The 18,844-nt window shown below is 32.8% G+C and overlaps 2 protein-coding genes and 1 non-coding gene across 3 annotated transcripts in view; 2 read left to right on the top strand and 1 right to left on the bottom strand.

The window, feature by feature from the left end:
* Nucleotides 1–241: 241 nt before the first annotated feature.
* On the bottom strand, nt 242–313 carry Smp_tRNA_00360_Pseudo_TTG.1.1. The gene has a single exon. It is a non-coding gene (tRNA).
* A 6,951-nt stretch (nt 314–7,264) lies between these two features.
* On the top strand, nt 7,265–16,074 carry Smp_000550 (hypothetical protein; the record flags this gene model as incomplete). Its single annotated transcript, XM_018790401.1, has 2 exons — nt 7,265–7,303; nt 15,928–16,074. 2 exons carry the CDS (start codon nt 7,265–7,267, stop codon nt 16,072–16,074), a joined length of 186 nt encoding a protein of 61 aa, XP_018646312.1.
* Nucleotides 16,075–17,555: 1,481 nt separating this feature from the next.
* Smp_000540 (hypothetical protein) overlaps nt 17,556–18,844 on the top strand; it is a gene marked incomplete at both ends in the record, with an annotated part of 29,896 nt that continues 28,607 nt past the window's right edge. The window contains one exon of the mRNA XM_018790402.1: nt 17,556–17,613. Within this exon, the coding sequence (XP_018646313.1) occupies nt 17,556–17,613 (58 nt within the window). The remainder of the gene's footprint in view (nt 17,614–18,844) is intronic.

Raw genomic sequence — 18,844 nt, forward strand, 5'->3', positions numbered from 1 at the left:
GTTAAGATAAATTTTGTGACTGAATTGTAACACTGGTGTTGATTGTTTGAATCTTCCCATTGATGTTTAGGCCTAAGATTGATCAGTCTGTTATTGGCATATGTGCATACTGTGCCTCGATATAACCATAATTCACAAGCATTATAAACAAATATTGATATTAGCTAGCAGTGAAATCCAGGACGTGCGTTTCGTTCAACTTGGGACTCATCAGCTGGATGTATCTGCATCTCAGGGTTGGTGTTCACTCTGGGACTCAAACCCAGTACCTTTCGCTTCAAAAGCCATCGCGTTATCCACTTAGGAAAATAAATTCAGATAGTTTATCAATTTCAAGTTTTAACACATAGTTTCACAGAAAAATAAGGCTGAATCAGTAAGTGGTAATATTAAGACAGTAAAATGATAAGAAATTGTTACTATCCACTAAATCAGTGACTAAATTTATTTGTCATTATAACTTGAAAACTGAATATGAATATATGAATTATGTATATGTTGTTTAAGACCACCTATATATATATATATATATGGATAAACAGAGTAAAATTAATTAATTTTAATAATTAGAATGATGTTCTAAATTATAGTATGTTGTCAACTTTAATTTCATTGTAAATGAACAAGTATACCACCTATTGTTTTCAATTTCATTATATATATAAATCTGACACCTTAACACCTTAAATTATAACACTGAATAAAACATTATCAAAATTATTTGAGTAATATATTGAGCTTATTAGGTACGATTGATAGATAGATTCAAAATATTTAATACTATATGAAAATACCTTGTATACATGATGGAATAAGTGATTCAGTAACGTTATGATTAGATGTAGACTGTTTGTCAACTAGGCAAAACCAAATGATAAGGTTATGTACTTTAATTGATTATGGTTAGTGACGCAGTTTGCAGCCTGTCCATATAAGATGGTGGTTGGAGGTGGTTAGCAGGAGACCCTGGACCCGGGTTTCGTGCTACTTGGCACTCGTCAGCAAGGTATACCTGTAATCTTGAGGGAGCTGGTGCTCCCTGACGGATTCGGTCCCGAATAGCCCGAATAGCTCAGTGGTAACGTCTCTGACTGTGAAGCTGAGTGACACGGGTCCAGGGTCTCCTGTTGACCACCTCCAACCACCATCTTATCTCAACATAGTGCACGCAGTGTCAAGCCACCTAGACTAGTGGTCACATTGCAACTTGATCGATAACATTCTATCAGCACTAAGAAGGGCTTGACACACATGACATTGATCACCACCCAGTGATCAATCAATTGTGAGTCTGTCTATATGTAACATCAAAAATCTAGTGAACTTAAGGCTGAAGAACTACTAAGATGGTTAGGTCAATAGACTATATGAACTGTTGGTTCCATATGTTTATTAGAGTTAAGATTTATGGATGTATAGTAATAAGACTTCAAGGTTGATGGAGATTCATGTATTGAAGTCGGTTGAAGTGACGCATTTAGATTTCTTAATTACTTATCTTCTACTTTTACTCTAGATTTGAGTTTTAATATCGATGAAATTATTAGGCATATTCATTTCAGTGTTACTCTTATAGATTTATAAATCTTCTAACAAAGCTTCTGATAATTTTGTTTTCATAACTGTTTACGATGTTAAAACATTTCAGATCATATCAATATATGAATTCAAGTTTCAAGTGTTGACTTTTTGAGGAAAAAAATATTTATTTAACACGATCAACTTACATATGGACCATCATTTACCTTGGTCTATAGAAATGAAATGTAATAATTTAGAATAATTTCTAAACCCGTAGATGTTTAATTAGTGGTCTAAAGCTTAAGCACTTGCCCTGAGACACGAAGGTCCTGGGTTTTAATCTCCAACGGAGTAGCCGATATTCAGTGATGGGAATTCTCCCACTAGGATGAAACTATTGTTCAGTGCTTCCTGGCTTTCAATGGTTGTCTAACAACGATCAATCCGTCATGTAAACTATGAAATTAGGTTAATTTATTTGCGTATAAAGAGTTACAGAGTCAGAGATCAGGTTACCATATCAACCAGTCAATGTATAAAAACAAGTAGTAACAGAACAACTGTAATATGTGACAGATTACATTAGGATAAGTTACTTGGTCAGCTATTTAAAATAATGATTTAATTATTGACTTTTGAAGAGTTTGTTGCGAACATTGTTAGTATTTAAGACAAAGCAACCTTTCTTGTCCATTTCCTCGAGGCTATTGACTTTTCTATGTAAAGTATTTTATATGATTACAAGTAAGATAAAAAATTTCCTAGAATACAATTGACCAATCACTGAGTAGTGAGCTCTGAAAATTATTGTTGATTGCCTCTATGTAACCTCTAATCGTATCTAAGACGTTATGGCATTTTAGTTCAACTTTCAACAGGCAATCAACGTTATTTACAACTATTTGGTAAATTGACTTTTATACGGTTATTTCTATGAACCCTCGTAGATAGTTCACCATAATGTAGTAATATTCACTTATTATTCAACTGATCATCTATCAGAATAGATCTTACGAAAAACGTTTTCGTATACATCAAGCTAGGACTGATAATTTCAGATATTTTAATGCAAAACAGCTAGATTTTCTGTTCTAATCCTCTAAATATTAATACAATCTTAAAGTATTCTTCTGAACTCAGAATTCATTATCCATTTAGAGCTGGCAGCGACTAGTGTTGAAAATTTCAGTGACGATAAGATGTATTGTGGCATAAAGAGGATAGTATTCAATGAGTTGATTGAACGAGTTGAAAACGTCAATCAGTATTTATTCATCTGTTCTACAGATCTGTATATATTTGTGAAATTCATTTATTCTAATAGGAAGTAATAATGAAATTCGTTCCTCAGTATATGCAGTATGAAGTCATCTTGTATCGAAAATATATCGAGATTTGATATTTTGTAAATTAAAGGATTCTAATATAATTTGTGACTACAATACCTGCAAATTTTAATTAACCCTGGGTTGATCTGAACATATTTACCGATGGAATTTTCGACTTTAATAAGTATCCTTGCCAACATTTAAGAAGTTTATTTACTCAGTTATTAGATCCCTTTGCAATTACCCAATAATCATAATATACGTAAAGAGATTGATGAATTTATTTCAACTTTTTCCATTACATCAATGTAACGCACACACTTTAATTATTAGTGATAATTGTTACTACTCATAAGTAATTGTCTATCTTTACACAACAAATTTTAATTAACATTTTACAGATTGCTGGTTATGTCATTTAACTTAGTTTTATAGTTAGCTATGCATGTAAATGACTTGTATTATAAAACATGTATATTGTCGTTTATCTATGTTAGGTAGTCTACTACACATGTATGCTCACTTAGATTGATTTAAGAGCGACATTTGGTAATATTTTTGTTCCTACAATTACAAAAGGAATGTTTCATAATCGTTTATAAATTACACAGCAACAAACACACATGCATTCTTAAGAAATATGTGTTAAACTGAATATGTGTTATTAATCAATTTATTCAGTTGTATCTGCATTGAGGCGAATGAATTAGTTTTGATTATCTTTTGTGATTCAGTGTTACTTTTTTATCACAAAAAGCAACCACGAATTCTGTATTACATAATTGTAATTGTTATACAACATTTAATAATGAATGGGTATATTACATCATAGATACTTAAAAATTCTTTGCTCAGTAAAATTTTAATCATAATGTTTCTGGTTAATACCAGTAATATGTGAAATTGATGTCAACATTTGCATTGATCATGTCGTTCCTTTAGAAATCATTCATGACAATGTAAGTTGATTTCGGTGCTATTGAGTTTTCTGACCTAGATGATTTAATTGCGGAAGTTTCACTACTGTTTTGGAAAACATCATCAGAACTCAATACATGGAATGAAAGCTCCTCAATTAAATGATCTAACTCAGAGAAGTCAACAGTATCAAAAGCATTCGCCATGGTTGTAAATCATCTCCATCACGGTGAGTTATTTTGGTTTCAAAAAATCTGTCTATGACCATGAGTGACGTGATGGACGATGCTTCTCAGTACACGTAAGAACCCTTTTTTACTTTCAGTATGGGGTCGTGGAGATTGCTGAATTTCATTGGAATCATGAACCGATTGTTGTTGAACGATGATTAAAAACCTGGAAGCACTGAACGTCCGTTTACTCCTAGTATAGAACTCCTCATGAATTCAACTGTCAAAATTACTATTATCTCCACAATTCCTCGATCTGATAATAGTCATGTGCCTACTACTGACTAGCTTCAGGGTGGATTTCTTGGAGTTCTAGTGAGAAGCCGTGATTAGTGGAGTCCAATCCGTGTAAGAAAGTTATCCGCCTTAGAAAATGGATGAATGTTTGCTCAGGATCATTGATGGATCAAAGTTAAACATTAACATCCTTTGGATGCCCACTCAGTAGTCTAGATGTTGAGCGTTAACGCGTGGGACCGAAGGACCTGGATTCGGGTCTCACGTTCAGGATCGTGGATTGCGCTGCTGAGGGGTCCCATCTAAAACAAGACAGTCGTTCAGTGCTTCCAAGTTTTCAATGGTGGTCTACCTTAGATTGACTCATAAATCAGACTATTAAAATTAATACAAACTAGTTGTTTAACGATTTTTTACATTTTTGTTGATCAAGAACGTTATGTCAGTTTATATTGAAATGTAATTTGGAATGTAAATCTTGTATTTTTAAGTAATTTATAAACTGTACACTTAAAAGATAAATTTATAGGCAGTAAATAAGAGGATATTTTTTCACCTTCTAAAGTCCTTTGATATTTAGGTTTATTTCATGTTATCATATTATCGGATTACTGAAGTTTCATTGTAAATACAAATGATAATAAGCTATTCATGTCATTCAACAACATTTCATGTCAATTCACTTTGACAAAATAAAATATTACAACTTTGTAGAGGTGTGTTTATAGTAGTGAAGTTCGACATGATTTACTTTATAAAAAAGCAGGAAGATCAGTCACTAGGTATAGTTTATTAAGACTTGTAGAAAATTAAAGTAAAACCTTAGATTGATTTCTTAAAATGTCATCATCAAATATTATAACCTGGTGGATATTTTAAAAGAACTGAATAAATCACAATAATGAAACATTATGAGTTTAAAACAAGGTTCAGGTAATTGAGTCATAGAACAAACCTTGATGGTGTTAGTAAATAGCTCCATAATGGATTTATAAGATTTCTCATAAGAAGCTATGCTTTCTAATGATTCATTAATAACATGAGGTGAAAATCATGTCATTTCGCATCCTAGCTGAATTTAAAAATGTAAATCAAGATGTAGGTGTTCTGGCTTAAATCACTAGTAAAGTTGTGAATGTGTTTTATTTATGAATCTCAAACTAGTAAGACAAAATCAATTCTCTAATCCCTGATTTCCAGTGGTTTTTCTAAACTTTATACCGCAAATGCAATGATAAATATAAAAACTTAACTGTAAACTATTATGACTGAAACAGAGTTGAACAAAATTACAACTAGCAGTGGAATCCAGGACGCGCATTTCGTCCTATTTGGAACTCGTCAGCTGGATGTACCTGCATCTCAGAGCTGATGTTCACTTACTGGGATCGAACCAAGTACCTTTCGCTTCAAACGCCATAGCGTTATCCACTCAGCTACTGAGTCCTGATAGCCACTTGCTTGTGCAATGGAGTGAAGTTTAAATTCACTTGGTATTGTTTGTTTGAACCTTCCCATTGATGTTTTAGGACTGCAACTGTTCAGTCTATAATTGGCATATGTGCATACTGTGCGTATTGTCAATTATAGACTGACCTGTTGACTCTTATTTATATCAGAGGGTATGTTGTTGCATCCCGAATATTATTTTGAGATGTTGGCTAAAAGTAATAGTAACGAACAAAAGACATCAATACAGTAAGTCATCAAAACCGTATAACCCGACCGAAATCGTTTTCTTGTAAGCAAAACCAACCATTGTTTATATATTGACATAACTTTAATATAGCATGATCATTAATAATTTTTCGATGAATTTGTATTAGCATGCAAATTTTTGATTGACTGATTTATATAAAATCTGAAGAAAGCTTATGGACGAAAAATTCATCACAACTAAACTGTAAAATATTAGGTTACTGGAAGCAAACACCAGAAGTCTCTGGACATTAGCTTCACACTGATGACACTTATCGAAGAAAAACATCTACAATTCTGGGGGAAATTACATTTTCTTTGTGTTATTCAGTATTGCAAAAAGCACGTGACAACTAAGACATTCGAATTGCAATCGACCTCACTAAAACTTCTACTATAGAATCTGATCAGAATTAATTAATATACATGCAGCCGGTAATCGATCACTGTAAGCTACCACTATTACTATTATTAGTAACTAACAAAATATTGATAGTAAGCCCATCAATTAATTACACAGAATGATTTCAAATAGCATTCCATACATTGAAGCTATTCTGTCCTACTAAATACATAGTTCGTGTGATTAACTACGAATAATGCAGTAATAACTGAAGAAAAAAATCGATAACACAGAATATACTAAACCAGAACTGTTTAAGGTGATAAATTAAGCTAGTGCCTGTTTTAAAACTGTTCTCATCTAGCACACACACACACACACATGTTCTGTAATAATGACCGATAAATGTATGCGTTACAAGTATATCTTTAATTTATTATGTACTTGATGCAAAAAAGAAGGAGATCAATCAACTCAATTTATGTCGATTCGTTTTGTTATGTGATAAATCATGGACTATCTGATACTTGAGTAACAAATAACAGAAATTCGACTACTCGTTGTACAGTTCATAATATTAGTTATTGGCTTCTAGAACAGGTATGATAGTTCACATAGCTTTATTCAACTTATTCTCACGTCAGTTTATAAGGTAAGTTCCAATGAGAAGTTGTTGGGCATGGATCAACACAACCCAAATGTATTATTGGATATGACTTAACAAACTCAATTGATTGACTTATTTTCCCTGTCCAAAATTAAATGTATAACTTGAAATGTTCTTAATTAATGGTTTGTATAAGTTACTTATCGTAAAAATAACGGATGTAATAACTGTGGCTTCATTCTAAATGCTCCTAGAAAAAATATATAATGAATTATCATTTAATAACCTTATTTTTGGAAGGTGTACGTTTATAATCTGCTTATATTTAACTTATCGGCAATCTATTAAGGTAGAAGCACTTTTCTAGAAAAAACGTAAGGAAATGGCGATCATTGAATATCACTCGACAGTTCATTTACAAGTAAGATATAACACTAACATCGAATGGAATAACTGAGTAGATAGATAGAATTTGCTTGCCGGAGAAGAACTACATTACAAAGTATTTACATATACATAGACCATAATCGTTCATTTACAACTTTCGGTGTGTTTGGTCATTTGAATTGTCTTTTCGTCTAGTCTCAATGCGTTGTGTCAATACTGCACTTTAGGTATACTGAAACTCTTCAACCGGTTTGACAGTTATTGAAACTTTCATGGCACGTTCCACTATATACTACTTACAAACAATCCTATGAGTAACATCCACCATAATATGTCTACTTTCTGACAAGTGAAGTAATAGAGTCAATCTTTTTAATCTGTTTATGTCTCACAATCTATATCTCATGTAATCTGATTATTTTTCATCGTGATCAAACTAAAACAAGTTTATTTTCATGACAATTACTTACATATTTAACACAAAATATTGATAGTTAATTACTCTAAGTGGAACTAAGTTCGAAATTTACAACCGATGGATTCATGCAATGTAATAACTCCACTCTTTAAACCTTCGACTTTTTAACCAGGTAGCTCATTGATAATGTATTTGACTTCTATATTAGGCACACCAGGTTTGGACGTCTTAACAGATTTTCAACTCTTTTAAACTCATATTTCAATTTTGATGATGAAAATGGGTATATGAGAAATCTAAATTCTGCATTTCAACATGAATTACTTACTTAAGCTTGCTAATTCTCGCGGAAGGGAATAGGCCGCCCATCAACATTCTCCATCAAACTCTGCCCTGGTCAATCCTTTACACTTGCTTCTAGCTGCTATTAATACTTTTGATACCTACTTCCAATTCTCGACGCATTGTTTTCTTGAGTCTTCCACTTTTCCGTTTCCTTTCAGTATTCCAAATTAGCGCTTGCCTCAAAATGCAATTTGATTGTTTCCTCAATCTGTGTCTTATCCACTCCCAACGTCGTTTTCTTGTTTTCTATTCAGACGGAAGTTGATTTGTTCTCCCTCATAGTAGACTGTTGTCGATGATATCCGACCAACGGACGTTGAGTATCTTGTACAGACAATTGTCAGTAAATACTTGTACGTTTTTGATTATGGTTGTCATAGTTCTGCAAGTTTCAGTTCCGTACAATAGAACTGTCTTGATGTTCACATTGAAGATTCTGGCTTTCATGCTAGCTGACAGTTGTTTTGAGTTCCATATGTTCTTCGACTGTAGGAATTCTGTGCTTGCTTTGCCAATCCTCGCATTTACGTCTGCACCAGATCCTCCTCGTTCATCGATGACACTTCCGAGGTACGTGAAAGTTTCCACCTATTCCAGAGGCTCTCTATCAAGTGTGATTGGTTTGGTGCTCACCGTGTTGTATTTGAGGATCTTGCTTTTTCCTTTGTATATATTGCGGCCTACTGATGCATAGGCTTCTCACACATTAGTTGTCTTCATCTGTATTTGTCCGTGTGTATAGGATAGAGGTACTAGGTGGTCTGCGAAGTCCGATTCGTCTAGTCGCATCCAAACTGTCCAATTTATTCCGAGCCTCACATCAGATGTGAAGGTCTTCATAATCCAGTCGACCAACAGAAGAAAGAGGGAGCGGGAGAGTAAGCAGCCTTGTCTGACTCCGGTCCTCACTTGAAATTCATTTGTCGGCTGTCCCCCATGCACCACTTTGCACTGCGGCCTGTCGTATGAACTCCAGGTGATTTTGACGATCTTCTCAGCTACTCACTGCATAGCGTCGAATAATTTTCCATATTGTTCTCCTATCAGCACTGTCAAATGTTTTCACATCGTCACTGAAGTGGATATATAGTGACGAGTCCATTCACTTGATTGTTCAATGATCTGTGCACGACCGATTCTTACAGAATCGGTCTGTTGGTCCCGAAGTTTGGGGCCTACTGAGTCTTTCATCCGGTTCAGCAACACTCTGTTGAAAACCTTACCTGGAACTGACAACTGTGTGACGCTTATGTAGTTCTTATGTTTGCTCAGATCTTCATTCTTTGGTATCGTGATGAGGTGTCCTTCTTTCCAGTCTATCTGTGGCACTTGTTCTTCTTCCCAAATCTTAGTGAATAGAATGTGGAACATGTTTGGAGTTACTTAATTTTCTGACTTTAGTGCGTCAGCTGGTATATTGTCAGGTCCTGCTGCTTTCCCACTCTTGATTTGTCTGATGACCGGCCATCCTGATTTCTTCGATCGTTCGTGTAGTGACATCTATAGGAAGATTTGTGTGTGCTACTTCGATGTCTAGTGGATTCAATGGGGTTGATCTATTCAAGAGTTCCTCGAAGTATTCTACCCATCTGTTCCTCTGTTCTTGAATATCCGTGATTGGTTTGCCTTCTTTGTCTTTGACCGGTCTCTCTGGTTTACTATATTTCCCTTTCAGTTTCTTCATTGTGTAATATAGCTGTTTCATATTTCCTTCTGTTGCAGCTTTTTCCACTGTCGTTGCTAGCTGTTCCACGCATTTCCGCTTGTCAGTTCTAATGCTATTTCTCACTTGTTTGCTTCTGTGTATTCATCTTGTGCTTTGGCTTTCTCTGTTCTTTTTCGGTTGTTGTTAATTGCTGTATTGCTCTTCTCCTTTTTTTTCTGTTCCTGTCCAGAGTTCCCATAGAGATCCACTCCTTATGATGATGCTTCTTGAGACCCAAAACCTCCTGAAACGTTGAAATTAGTGCTTCTTTGGTTCCTTTCCAGTTGTCCTCGATAGTAGTTTCTTCTTCTTTCAGTAGATCCTGTAGAGCTTGAAACCTGTTGTTGGGAGTTATCTTGAATTGATTGAATTTGTTAGTCTTACATCATGAAGTGCTGGTAGTTAGACGAACATGACTCCTGCCCTTAAGACAAATCACCATGTTTACTGGAGTCAAACGTCAAGAGGTAACTTCTGAAGTTCTCATGAAAGTCGATGACTAATGGAGTTCAACTATATCTGATGCAAGACAAAAACCACAAACGCAAGTGGGTTACTGTCTAAAAGTACCGCCAATTGACTGAATTTAAAAACGTAAGCCAATAGATCCACACTGTTTATGTGTTTCACATAAGATGAAAACACCTATCCATTATTCTTTAGTTTTTAATGATGGTTTAACCAAGATCATTACGTGATATAAAATTACATGATGTTAACCAAAAGATATCAAGATTTTTTAATAAACCTGGAAGTAGCTATCGAGATTTCATGTTCTGATCTTTTCTCAGTAGATACTTTAAGTTTACTGAAAAACCCATGTAAATCAATTTTACTTCACAAATATAAATGTGTAATATATTACTTCTTTATTAAAATCTTTCTTTATATTCACGATTTTGTGTGCAGCACATAAAATAACTAACAATTTGATGAGTTCTAATGTACAAAGATTATATAGATGAACATCATCATTACAGTTATGTAAGCAATGGTAATGATACTAATGACTATAATGATAAACGTATATGTAATTCACTTAAAGTAACTTAGTTTAATAATATTGAACCATCTTGATGAAATTATTAATGTGTGTTTATATGTAGTTATATATTGTTCTCCTAGTGAATGACAATGATATTCATTATTACCTACACGTATTCATTATCTATGATCAATGAACATTTATTCATCAGTACAAAGTTCAATTTAATTTTTAAATTCAATCTAAGAATTGTTTTAATGAAGTGCTTTTTTTGTTTGTTTAAAACAACGAATATTATTTAAACTTTTTATAGAAAGTTAACTTGATAAACTTTCATATCTTATAGAAAGTACCTTGCAATAATTCCATAATCATACTTTCTTCAAAGTGTTACGAAATACCACTTCATAAAAGCGCTCAGTTAGTATTTGTGTAACTGAAAATATACTAAAAGAGAATGATTATTTGAGTCTTGAACATTGCAACAAGCCAAAATTTCAAACTATAGACTTTAACTAACAACTATTGATTGAACGATGTGATGCGGATACTGAAGATTAATCAAGATCATTCTTTGTCTACTTTTTCTATATTATTAATGATTAAAACTTCTTGATTATAGGATTTAAAATGACTTCGAACCTGATAGGTTGGTCTTCTGTCCTGTTGAATAGATGGAGAACTGTGGGTGATCTATAGCTTGCATCGCATTTGGTAATGTTTATCCTTATTTTTCAATGGACAATACAGCTTTTAGTCTAAAAAATACACTTACATTTTTCTTGTCAAAAATAATGGTAACTAGAAGGGATTTTGTGGAGATTTCAGTATTTCCATAGTTGAAATCTCCACAAAACCCCTTTTGATTATAATCGTATGCTCACCAGTGACTGACTTCAAGAGATATCTCCTGGAGTTCTAGTGAGAAGCAGTGACCAGTGGAGTTCAACCATGTCTGTTGTGAGATAGGAACTCACTGAAGACAATCGGTGAACGGTTGCTCAGTTTCGTGGATCAGTTGAAGTTAGACATTAACACCATCGGATACCGGCTCTGTGGTCTATCAGTTAAGTGCTCTGGCGTGAGACTGGCAGGTCCTGGGTTCGAATCTCGCGAGGCGAGATCGTGGATGCGCACTGCTGAGGAGTCCCACAATAGGACGAAACGGTCATCCAGTGCTTCCAGGTTTTCCCTGGTGGTCTAGCTTTATTGGACTCGGGATTTCAACTATGAAAGTAATGGTAACTGTTAATATCGCAAAGTATAAATTGAAAGACAACATTAAGAAAAATTATCTCAAATTGTCTCGCATTATTTTCTAATCACGTAAAGAAAAAAAATTATAGAGTTTCATTAAATATTAGATTTACATTTGAGAATAATCAAATAATCAGACTGTAAGCCAGTTACGTTTACAGACAGTTATCTAAATTGACCAGTCTTATTACTACAACTAGGTAAAAGCAAAGACGAATTTTTCGGAAACTCCAAGTTAATTGAATTAATATGTACAAAAAACAACTTAGAAATTAATCATTAAACTAAATAGCCGTTGGTAAGATAGAATTTAGAAGAAAGTGAATTACAGTGTGATGTAAAAAATAGACATTATGGTTTTCAATATGAAAATACATTGTATAATATGTAAGTAATTCATATTAAGAGTTTATATCAATTAGGGAGTTATTGGAAATCAGACAGCTTTGAATAGTTGATTTCTTTTTATAGTTTGTGATTTTCCAACAGAGAAGACCTGTTTTCATTTGTGAAATCGAACCAAGAATCTACAGATCTGGTATCTTGATGTAACGTGGTTGAGGGTAGTTGACAGAAAATTCTATACCCATGTTTCATTCTAACTGGTACTTGTTAGTTAGCTGTACCTAAAATCTTAAGGAAAATTGATGTCTGCTTAAATTCAAAATTAGGTTATCTACCAGCATAGTTTGAGATGTTTTCAAAGAACAATTTGGGCAGCAACTGACCTGCAAGACTGGTTTATTTTCATCAACTGTTCATTCAGTAGTGACCAATGTCATGTTTGTCTAGTATTTAGTACTAATTCAGTTCCATGGAACTGGTAAATACATGATTATATTGATTAAAGTGGTTGTCTGAAGATTTTGCAAAGATTATGCAATCTGACATTATATATATATATATATATATATATATATATATATGTATATATATATGTATATATATATAACAATTCTCGAACTAATTAACTGAGATGTTGTGTTACTAAATTAAGCTTGTTGTATCTAGATGTGTATTTAGTTTAAGAAAATAATAAGTAAATCCTCTGAACCTAGACTCTTTACTGTAACTAAGTGACCAGTCTGTTCATGTTTTGAAAAGTGAACAAGAAAATCAACACGAAACAAGAATGATCAGAGACTTTCGTTATTACATTTCTCACAAAATAATACAAAACGTCGCTACAAGTACTCGATCGCGGATAGACAATCACAAAAATAGACATATACTACTTACCAATCGAATTTTATTTAGACAATTTCAGTCTATCAACATATCTGCACCCGACCTAAAACATTGGGATGACCGCTAGTACCATAGTAACGGGAGACAGATTGAATTCGGGCGTCCAAGGCTAGCATCAAAAATACACATAAACAATAATACATTTGAGGTGTGCATGTGCACTCGGTGTCTAATATATACACAAACATCCTACTTAATTATGACTGTACTATTTGTTAAAACGGGAGGGAAACAATATCTTTAAGATATATAAACAATTTAAATCAATATAAAAATACCAAATTTAGCTACAGATACCTTACACGCTAAGTGTACAATATGAATCTGTTTATCCACTCTCTTTATTGTGCCTGTTTATGTCTATCCACAATTTTAAATCAGACGGAACTGGCCATGAGAATTAGACTTCTGCTTTTAAAGTTAACTCCAGTAAACAATATTGGTTATCAAATGTTCTTACTAATGCTTTTAGTTCATATATGTGTACTTTTATGCCTATCACCCCTCACCTGTTATTTTCCTCTGCCACAATTTTCACTGCCACCAACCTAGCGAGTAGGACTCAACAAAACGTAGCACGACACAAAAGAAATTAACACTTATCACATTAACGAAAATACAAATAAATGGTATAGTTGTGTAAAATACAGCTCTCGTGATAACATCTCTCTTGCCTTCATACTGCATAGTTGTATGTTACTGTCTTCACACAACTTCACAATAGATAAACGCACATATATACACATGTAATACAAGGAATCGCATTTCAGCTATTTCGTTGATAACAATAAACAGTAATATACTCATTTCGTAATCTTTATTTTCGTCAACAAATAAAAATAGAGTGAACATCGTGAAGACAAAAACAAAACACATTAGAAAGTGACCAAAGCCAACTGGAATATTTTTTCCGCGAAAAACGAAATACGCTTCGGAAAAACAATTATTTATCTTTCTTGGATTGAAAGAAAACTAAAAGAAATTAGGCTTTTTGAAAGAAAATATAGAATAGATTTCTGTACATAGATTTGTAAAGGAGTAATGATTCATCTTGGAAGGAGCTTTCCTTATCTTTTTGTACTTTACTTTCGTTGGTCTCGTTGAACATACTGTGTACAACAACCTCGATAGTTTGCTTCAATTATTTTCACGTGAGTTTTGTTATAATATTTTTGTTACTAGATTCGTATAAACTTGGTTGATTGATAACTCATTCACATTTAAAAGAAACGAGTATTATTACCATTTTCTGGAAAGTCCCCTCATATGTTTGGAAGCATGTGAATAGGATTTTCACTTGTCATAATATTTGACATTCATCAGTGAAGCGTGTTCACACTTTTGAGGGGATTTTTACTCCATGTAAAGCTTAAACACGTAGCACTCAGTGTATGTAAGAGAAGTTATCATTCAACCACTGGAACTATTATATTAGTGATTTCACAGAACATTCAAGTCGTAGATTAATGTACAAAGCAGTTATGATACAAGTTGCTAGAAGAATAAGACTTTTACTTACACTAATTCACTTCTACATCCTTTGATAGTAGGTAGATGTTGGAGTTTAATCAATAGATATTTTAAAAAAAACTGCTTGAATCCGAAGATAATTCCAGTTCTTCTCATTCTATTTTATAAGTTTTATGGTTATAAACTAAACTTACTTCAGTTTAGCATGAAAAGCTAGATACATATATACTACCATCTCTAAAAATGGTTTAGTAAAGAATAATGTAAAACTATAAAAGCATCAATTTTTTGTACATTCAATCGACTGATAGCCTGAATTAGCAGGTGATGTCGGGTGACATGGTTTGGAACCAAAATTTGTTTTCCACTTTTTGTGTTTTTATGGGTGTAGAGTTTCAGTATTCCTCAACACCTATCGTTTTGTTCTTGAACCATATTCTTAATATCTAATCTTCCTCATTATTATCAGTATCACATTATTAGTCTTGAGTGATATCATCGGTGTGTAGTCTCGAAGAGACTTAGATTAGGCTGAAACAACTGCTTCATTCCTTCTGGTTTTCAATAGGTCATTTACTGATGTTAGTCCATGAAGGTTAGTAATTTCTAACTAATAAATTAAAATCATATGATAGCAGCTACTAAAATGTATTAAATTACAGATCAAAATAATTAGGCCAAACATAGTCTTTTTTATGTTGCCGTCATTATGTAAAAATCGTTTTAGTCTTAATTATAAACGAGTGTAAAAAGCGGGTTGTGATAAAACATATTGTCATCAAAGTTATAATTTATGCAACATTATATCCAATCGGTTTCTTTCACACAGAACATACGTAATAGGAACCTTGGTAATTCTATTTTGTTTGTGACTTATCAACAGTGAACTCATACAACGAAATAAATATTTTGAAGGAACTAAATCGGAATGGAGTGTTCTAGATTTGTAACTTCAGTTAGCTTTACAATAGAATAACATATATAGTGTTCGCACACATACAGTAGTCAAGTGTAGGTCTCCTTTGAAGGTATTTAGCTAGGTTTTTTATATTAAAGATAGAGATATCAAATAATTGATCAGAAGAAAGTGGATGAAAAAAGTCTGAATCTTCGATTTAGTATTCAACTGAGGGATGATTAAACTGCTAAATCACAGTCTACTAAAAATGGACATTAAATGTTTCTGAAATAAAACAAAGAAAACAAATCCTTTATTGATTACTTTATCAGGTAATGACTAGTTGTCTTCACTGGCTGATATTATTTGGGAGACTACTGAAGAAAGACGGCAATGATCTATTTTCTTCTAAGTTGGAACATCTTGGTGTAGTGTACTTACAATTACAACGAATTAGATCTAAGGGATTGGAGTCTTGAATTAATGGAGATCTAATTTAAAGCTTCAGTTTTTTTAACTTGGTCATTTATTAAACACTATTGGTAAACACTGATTCTCGCTTCCAGGGATGTTAAGTTCATATGTGACCTTTTTATAAGAGCTTAAGAAAATCAATTTTAAAATGAATCCTTTATCTCTAATTGTTTGTTGTTTACTGAAAATGACAATCTAGTAGACTAAGATTCATCCATTCAGTAGAATTTACTATGAATCTAAGTTTGATAGGGTATGATTTAATGGTAGATGAATTCTATTTGAATGTTCCAATTTCATATGATAATGAGCTGATATTGAATTATCTTTGCTATACAATGGTTTATTTGATCTAAAAAAATTACTGGAGTTTATAAAACGAACCCGGTTTTTTTAGTTTACTGTACATCTCTTGTATATGAATTACTCTCCTACATGATCTTTTGAATGAATCTATTAGGATAGATTCGTAAATCACTTTTGACTTGAATATTACATTTTCGAATTTTCCTGAAGAATCCGGTACTTCTTTCCATCAGCTGTTTAATCTCCACTTCTTTAGTCAATATACTATAATTCTTCACGTATACTAATATGAATTATAATGTATCAAGGAAAAGTCTTGTTCAAAGTAATGACTTCATCTTATTATTAACACTGATCTATCCGTTCATTGATAGATTGAAACTTGGATTTGAATAAAATTATTTCTGTCAATTTAATTTATATTACTTATCCTTCTATCCTATTGAATAATTAACTTTGATCTTGTTAATGGTTTTATTTAAAATTCTCCATTATATAGTTTTGTATTAAATAGTAACTCTTTGTAATTAGAGGCTTGATTACATACTATAGACAATCATAATTAGTTCATTAAACGGAACTAACACGGGGAAATTTATTATAGTCATTATACAGTTGTAAAATAAGCATCCCAAACATTTGATCATATCGACAGTTTAGAATGAATGCAAGAAAATGGTAAAATTTTCGTTTTTGTTTCCCTGTTTATTTTCTTATATTCTCAAATATTGTTCAAGTAAATCATTACATTCAAGGAAGTCTAAAACACTTTACGAACAGTATCTTTTTTCTTTTTATGAAAATGGTTACTTCCAATTTTAGAAGTAATTAGCACTTGCAGTTAGTAAAATTTGAAAAAAACATTTAAGAGACTAAGAGGAACCACCGCAAACAGTCGGTTGATCACTTAGTTTATTTGATCTTTAAGCATCGATCAAATTCCTATCGATTAAGTTACGATACGGTCCATCAATCTGAGTGATTCAACGTCACGTACAGTATTCTATGTTTGTAGGTAATTCTTGGTGATGAGTGACAACTAACACAATACTTAGGTCAAGGGTTTCCACCCGAATACCTTTAATCACCTAACATTGTGAGATCCTGGTCACTAACACTATTGAATTATATCAAATTAAAATGAAACAGTATATAATATTTCTTTCAGTTTCAAACGGATATGCGTAAATTACGTGTTTCCGAAGTTGTTTACGAGAGAAAATATGTTTTTACTGGAGGTAATTATTGATAATATCTCCATTGTTTTTCATCTATCGATATATATATAATTACAAAAACATTTAATTTATCAGCTCACTAGCCTCCCCCTCCCTCTATGGGGATTTAGTGATCACCTTTACAAATCAAATCTCTATTCAACCTTGTTTAATGTCATTAATGTATTTTTGTTAGTTTTATTTCCAAATAAATAAGACTATAATTTAATCTACATATCACATTTTCTATCTGTCTATTCTCATTTCTGTCTTATTTTACATCTAAAACAAAAACATGTTTATGAAACATTTAATTATAGCATATCATTAATATCACCTATGATTTATGCATAGTTCAAATATCAACTTGATATTTAATAATATTAAGGTCATGATGTTGAAAATAACTTGGAAAACAAACCTAAGGAGTTTTACACCATTTTTTTATTATTTTGGTTTGTAAAAAAAAAACCCCCAATTTGTTGCATGTTTATTTAGAGAAGTGTAAATAGATTGGTACCGTTTACCGTAAAAATGTGTAAATGTATATCTATACATATTTCTCTATGCTATTGTATGTCAATTGTCAAAGGATCACATCTTCCACTTACTGTTTCATATTAAACATGTTTTACTTATAAAAATAATCCATATTATTACAGATTTTCTTGACAAATTTGTGCATACACACTTTAATGTAAAGTTTGAGTAGTTTTAAGATTACTTAATTGTAAAACTTGGTGTTATTCAAGATGAAATAAACAAAAATTTATTGATCATAAAATTGCATTTATAAGAAAAATTCAATTTGGCAAATTTTTAATGTTGATCAAATGTGTTCTGATTGATATTTTCTTGGCTATTTAGTGGATGAATTCTGAAAAATGAGGTATATCTTTCATGATGGATATCATTTCAAGTATTAAATTTTACTCCCGAATGTTGCTGTTACCTAGACGTGGTGGTCGGTCTTGCCTATCGTGATGAACCGATAGAGCTATACTGGATGGGACAATAGTTCCTCAAGATCCTACCATGCCAGACAGGTCGATTGAAGAGCGGTAGGATTAAAAGCAACAAATCCAAGGTCCGGAGACGAAGTCATACTGCTGACTGTACAGAGTTGTGACGGCAGTAAGGTGTTTCCTTCAGACAACCTGAATAACAGCGATGCTGCCTTCCCACAGAGATGGGTGGGGTTAGAAAAGGCCGACCCTAAAAATACACACCTCGCCTTACCCCATGGATATCC

The sequence above is a fragment of the Schistosoma mansoni genome (genome assembly GCF_000237925.1).
Source record: "Schistosoma mansoni, WGS project CABG00000000 data, supercontig 0113, strain Puerto Rico, whole genome shotgun sequence".
Classification (NCBI taxonomy): domain Eukaryota; kingdom Metazoa; phylum Platyhelminthes; class Trematoda; order Strigeidida; family Schistosomatidae; genus Schistosoma; species Schistosoma mansoni.